General features: G+C 44.5%; 1 protein-coding gene across 1 annotated transcript in view; it reads right to left on the minus strand.

The window, feature by feature from the left end:
- GLRX3 (glutaredoxin 3) overlaps positions 1-3,009 on the minus strand; it is a 22,936-nt gene extending 19,927 nt beyond the window's left edge. Inside the window, exon 1 of the mRNA XM_006754930.1 lies at positions 2,878-3,009. Within this exon, the coding sequence (XP_006754993.1) occupies positions 2,878-2,934 (57 nt within the window). The 5' untranslated portion in view covers positions 2,935-3,009. The remainder of the gene's footprint in view (positions 1-2,877) is intronic.
- Positions 3,010-6,832: the final 3,823 nt, after the last annotated feature.

Genomic DNA, 6,832 nt, shown 5'->3' on the forward strand with positions numbered 1-6,832 from the left:
CACGGGAGGTGGGAGCCACCTGCACAAAGGAAAGCAATTAAGAAATGGCAGGGTACAGGCTCCCACCTCAGGCACCCATCATCTCATTCAGAAACCAATCAAAACAGGAGTTAAAGATGATCCCTGACTAATAGTCCAGCCAACGGCACAGACTAAGTTCAGAGACCCTGCCCCCAAAAAAGGCCACAGGGGTCCATGGGAACAACTTCATATAAAATGGTTTGATATAAATCATTATGTTAGACACCTTAAATATAGGCCATTTTTATTTTAAAAAATAAAATAAAATAAAATATAAAATATCAAAAATTGCCACGCCTATAAAAAACATGGATTTGATTTGGACTTTGAATATGACTAGGGGAACCCAATTTGTTCATCACCTAAAAAACCTTGTATAATTCTTCTTCTTCCCATCTTCTCTACCAGGCACTTTATCTTCAAAGATTTTATCTACCCAACAATTGACTAAATGATAAATATGCATTCCCATTTTTGTTAGTGCTAGCAAACCAACTTTACATAATTTGAAAAGCAAAGGCATTTGACATTTTAATGAACGTTTTAATTTTATTCTGAATAAAAATAGATTTCTATGAGGCTTAGCAATAGAAATAACTCATGTATCACCTCAAAGCCCTTGTAGGCATGAGAACCTCAGGATCTGACCAAACCTGGTGGCTGATCCAGGCGAGTGGACCACCATGGACATAAACATGGCGCCAGGGGGACCTGCGTGCCCTTCATCATCACCACACCAGCAGTCCAGGAAACGAGGCCTCCATAATGGGAAAGCCTTGCCTTGCAGCAACCTATTCCAGTGAGCAAAACATGGACCAAAAAAGCATGCTAACTTTTCTCAGGTATATTTTACCATTACCTATAAAATAAGAAATTATTGGTGGTCACAAAATTTTACATTGAACTACTAAAAATATCAAGTTTAAGATAACCTACATAATGATTCTGTAAATCTAAGTCACAGAATGGACTGATCTCCGTATTTCACGTCAAAAATGCCAAACTACTGCAGTCATTAAAAAAGACTAAGAAATCAAATGAAAAGACACAGAGTAAAAGAACATCAGTTTCCATAGCCCGGAAGTTTCAAAAAACTCTCCACAAGCCAGCTGTTTTAGAATGAACCACATGCCTCTCTTACTAGGAAATGCCAACAGATCCCGCCAATCTCATTTCTCATTTGCTCACTAGGGTTCAGCCATTGCAGCCTTTTAAACAATCCACCTCACACGCTCCATGCAAACTGCCTCTGCCCTCCTTGATGTCCAGTGAAAGAAAACCTGTGCTAGAGAGGGAGCGCCCCGTCCACACTGTCACCGCCTGGGAACGGCAGACGCAGTCGGGCTCAGGTATCTCCCGCAGATAAGGGCTTCCCGACCTTGGCTTGCTGAGACACTCAAGCACTTGAACAACTTAAAGTCTCACTGCCAAGTCTGGTACCAATGTGAGAAGTAACTGTATCGTCACTTTAAATAAATCATTCCGATGGCAGCCAGGAACAATGTGCTACCTACACCAGTAACATTATACATATAAAAGCAGGCTTACAACAATTACCATCACCTTGATTAATCTTATGATTGAAATGTTTAATCATTCATTTCACTTGTAATCCTTATCTTTTATCACTGACCAAACATGCAGTTTTAATGTTCCCTTCCATTATTTATATTGGACATTTTAGGGTGACATCCTAAGGTTACATTACACATTTCATTGGAATTTTAAATAAGTGCTTAAATTTTAAAAAGCTAGCCATTATATTCACACTTGCTCTATCTGCATAAAGAAGGATTCATACAAAATTAATGCAAGCAGTTACTTATGGGGGGACAACAGGACTGATGGGAAGGCGTGTGATGAACCTGCTCAACACAGCTTTTCAGTTTTGATTTTTGAGCCGCCTAACTGCAACACCTATTCAGAGCACACGTATCTATAGAGAAACTGTCTGATAAATTATACACCTGCTGTACAAATGAATTAGCCTGTCCGAATTCTGTTTTCAATTTATATATCCACTGGCATACAAACCCAGCTGATGTCATTGTTAACTCTATGTACAGGTATACTTGTCAACATGTCTTATGAACTAATAAATTCTGGTTTTAAGAAATAAGGCTTTGGTTTCTTAGTTTGTTTTAAATCCTAAAGATCCAGGCTTTTGAATATAGGGTATGCCTTCCTTCCCAATAATTCATTTCTAAGACTCTCAACTCATATGCTAGCCTTTTGTCTAAACCAGTACTAAGTCCTGAATGATATTATGTGTGCTAAACCAAGTGAGCCGCAATTATCACTTTCCTACTGCTTACCCAGCCAAGAGATACTGCAAGGATACAGCATGTAAAACTCAGGACAAACACAGAAAGCAAGAAAGAGACCGGCTTCCTTTGTCGTCTGCTCCCTGACAAGTCAGAAAAACCTCCGGGGTCTCCGGCAGGTCTGCCAATCCAGAGAGCAACTCTTCCAACCCCCGGCTCCCAGCACCTGGGACGCCCTTTCTTCAATCACTTTCCACACCACACCTACCTGTTCCATGAAATGTGTCTGCTAATACTTTTCCTTTATTAAAATCACAATGATCCACAGTGAATGATCTAGTCTGCTTTTGCTCATAGGCATCTCCCCGTGGCTCATCCTGCTCGGTATTGGTCCCCTCCACCCCCACACACGTAGGCAAAGTGTGGTGAGTTTTACACTCCTGCTACTAGAGACATGCAAAACTATTTTAAGATTTTTAAGAATAGTTTACTACAAAAATAACAGATTCCAACCTCAATTATAAGCATGTGGAATTCCTTTCACATTAGTTCATATAAACTCCTAAAAGACAGGACGCGGAGCAGGAAATACCTTCACAAACGAAACCTGCGGGTGCTCTTTGGCCAACTCTGCCATCACGTCGTTCATCTGCGCACACTGCGGAGCCCATGGCGCCCAAAAATGGACCACAACGAGGGACCTGTAAATAAGTGAAATGCCGTTTTAAAGATACGGTATCTTTAGAAATAAGCAGATACTGATATAGATTCAGGTCTTCCCCACAGTTACGAGAACTGCCTGAATCTTTTTGTTCTGTTAGAATTTCATTGTATTAAACACAGACTAAGATAGAAGGACTTGCAAGGTCTCAGGAATCTTCTAGGTGAATTTTCAAGTTAATGGTATTTCTTAGTCAATACTTAGCTCACACGAAGTGGTTCTGAATATTCCTCCACCTTAAGAATCATGAAAGTCACCTACGAGTTCTGACCCTTAGGAAAGGCGCAGACCAGATTTCTGTAGCTGAGGCACCATGTTCGTAAAAAACGACTGCACAAGCATGATTACTGTTAATGATAGTCTTTACCTTTTCAAACACAGAACTATGATGAAGGGGCATAATGTAACCATAGAAACAGAAATAAAATACTGAAAATGAAAACACGCAAGCAGCAAACATGGAAAAAATTGAACTTTTTACAAAGACATACTTTTTATATTATGCTACAAAGATTGTCTAAAAATTGATAGTATGGACAAACAGAATAGATTAATAAACTGTTGATGAAATTCTTAGGAATCTCTGTATGTATCTATCAACTACTCTCATATAAAATATCTTGCCAAAGATAACTTTGTCTATCTTCATAGCCACCTGAAAAACCCTACAGCTTTATAGAATTCTAAGCTCAAATATAATCCCCCAACAAAAAAAACCCACGAAGAAACAAACAAACAAAAAAGATCTGAAAATTCAGGAAGAAAGCATGTTTTAAATATGTTACATGGAGAGGAACCAAGGGTAACTAACCTGTGGGCAAGGAAAATAATAGTGAATTATTTAAAGTGAATTGGGTGAGAAGGAGCCCACCACCCAGTGTCGGGAGAATGGAAGCAGAGGGAGGCACTGGGTTCCAGAGGTGGGAGGGGCAGGAGTTGGTGACAGTGGAGGCACAGCCTGGAGCTGACTCCGAGTTTCTGGCCTAGTGCAGATCCTGGGACAGAAGCCCCCAACCTGAGAGGAAAGGGAGTCTAATGCTGTTTGTGATGTGATGGTCTGGCGCTCAGGAAAGAAATCTGCACTTGACCTGCAGACCGGGGAAAAAACAGTCTGGCCCCATGCGCAGCCACGCAGAGGGACAGAGGCCAGGCCAGAGTCTCCGGCTCCTCCACGCTAAGCTGCAGGGCAGGGGGCGGAAATGGCGCCCAGGTAGTGGCCAAGGTACCGGACGGTTAGAGGGCCTCCCAGAGCCAAGAAGGAAGAGGTGACAGCCAGCAACTCAGGGGATTCCAGTGGTAGCAGGGCCGGTCCCACGGCAGCGTGGGGGGACTGAAGATGAGGAAAGGCAGACTGCCAGAACTCCGCTCTCATGAGATCTGGCTGTCAACAAAGAATGAGGCAGAGGCAAAGACAGGGTGAAGGAATGGGTTGTTTCTTAAATATATTTTTATTGATTTCAGTGAGGAAGGGAGAGGGAGAGAGAAACATCAGTGATGAGAATCACCTATCGGTTGCCTCCTGCACACCCCACACTGGGGACCGAGCCCACAACTCAGGCCTGTGCCCTAACCGGGAATCAAACCGTGACCTCCTGGTTCATAGGTTGACGCTCAACCACTGAGCCACACCGGCCAGGCAGGAATGGGTTTTATTAATACAAGAAAGCCTGGACGGTTTATTTTGGGAGGGGACACGGGGAGAAGCTGAAGAAGCCCGCGGGGTTGCGTGTGCGAAGCTTCAGAGGCGGCAGGGGAGGGAGATCTAGAGGAATCCACCTTGAGAGGAGGGACTGTCTCCTCTGGGCCAGAAGCAGAGGCATCGAGAATGGGCGAAGCCACAAACAAACGTGTTAAGTGCTGGGGGAGGGACAGTAGAAGGAGAGCTTGGGAGATGCTCTGAAGTCCCGTTATCCCAGGTAAGAAGCAAGGTCATTATGACACCAAGGAAACCGGCGGGCAGGGGGCAGAGAGAGGACGGATGCTGAGGGGAGAGCTACAGCAAGGAGAGCAGGAGGCTCTCCAGGAAGACCCACCCAAGGTGGGAAGGACACACTAAGTGAGGCCCCGACCAGTGCGTTACCATCGTATCAGCAGAGGGGGAAGCGGCAGGTGCAAGTAGAGACCTCAGGGTTTGGGTCAGAGACGCTGTGTCCTCCAGCACTGCCTCCTCCGCCTCTGGGACAGCAGCTAGGCTGCGATTTCGTCTTCCTTGCAGCTGTTTGGGTCTGTGTTCTGGCTGCTGGCATGCAGGCCAGAAGTGATCTATCTGGCCACTCAGAACCCTCCCACATGAGCCTCTGCAGAGGATAAGGGGGCCCGAGCCCCAAGACCTAAGGCGTAGGGAGATGAGAAGCGAACCCCCGCAAAAACCCATGCAAGAATGTTCACAGTAGTCTTGGACATAAAGGCCAAATCCTGGAAAGAACTCAAAGTGCACAAATTGGAGAACCTGTAAAATTCATCCAATGGACTACTACTCAGCAATATAAAAGAGCCAGCTATAGAGACATTCAACATGGATGAATCTCAGAAACATACTGAGCAGAACAAGACACAGGACAGGGAGCTGTGTGACTCCATTCACAGCAGAGTCCACTTTCCGGGGCTCTGTCCTTGTTTTAAATGGTTACTTGTGTGTATCCACCCAATTGCCAAATTCATCGCACCTAACAAGATCTGGGCATTTCATTATAGTAAGTTAATATCTCAACTTTTAACTAAGTTGAAAAAAGATTTTAAGATCATAGTATCTATAATAATAAAAGAGTAATATGCTAATTAGACCGGAGGACCTTCTGACAAAGCCAGTGCTTAGAGGGAAGCCTGGGTCCCGGGTGCCTGCGGGCGGCCAGAGGGAAGCCAGTGCTGGCAGTGGGGGGCGGGCGGGGGGCGGGGGAGAAAAGCCTACTCTTGCATGATTTTTGTGCATCGGGCCTCTAGTTCAATGATAAAAAGGATAAAGTGAAATACCCTACTGGGTAAAATTAAACTGGAACCTTTCAGAAATTTCTTACACTTCCAAGTCTCTATCCTGAGAACACAATTAAAGAGGCAAAGGTATATGTATACAAATACTTCCCTATTATTTCACATAGCAAGTAACTGTAAAAACATATTGCCCAGCCCTGGCCGGTGTTACTAAGTAGTTAGAGCATCGGCCCTTGCTCTCGGGTTCAACTCCTGGTCAAGGGCATGTACCTGGGTTGCCGGTTCACTCTCAGCCCATGGTCCCATGGTCGAGGAGGGTTCAGGTGAAAGCCAGTCAATGTGTCTCTCTCACATCAGTGTCCCTCTCTCTCTCTTCCTCCCTTCCCCCCTCTCTCTCTCTGAAAAGCAATGGAAAATATATCCTCGGATAAGGATTAACAAACAAATATATGTATATATGCATATATATGGTCCAACAGTATAGTTTTGAGTAGTCATATAGCAAAATAAAGCCATTAAGATTATATGTTAACTTTACCAAAGAATTTTTAATGACATGGGATATGATTCTATTTTTTCAAAATTAAAATAGGTTACCATCCTTTTTTAAAAAAATATTTTCACTGATTTTTAGAGAGAAAGAGAGAGGGAGAAAGAGAAACACCCATGTAAGAGCAGAACACGGATGGATACATGGGCTGCCTCCTAAACAACCCTAGTCACGGGGGTCAAGCCTGGCCCGGCATGTGCCCTTTTGGTGCACCGGACGCTGCCCAACTGAGCCACACGGGCCAAGTCCATAGCCTGTGAGCTGCCCGCCGGCACAGAAGCACGAAGGGCCGGCGCCTAGCGCTCCCGCGTGCTGGGCAACGCGTGTGCCACCTCCGCTCATCCCCCG

Source organism: Myotis davidii, unplaced genomic scaffold (assembly GCF_000327345.1).
Source record: "Myotis davidii unplaced genomic scaffold, ASM32734v1 scaffold72, whole genome shotgun sequence".
NCBI lineage: Eukaryota > Metazoa > Chordata > Mammalia > Chiroptera > Vespertilionidae > Myotis > Myotis davidii.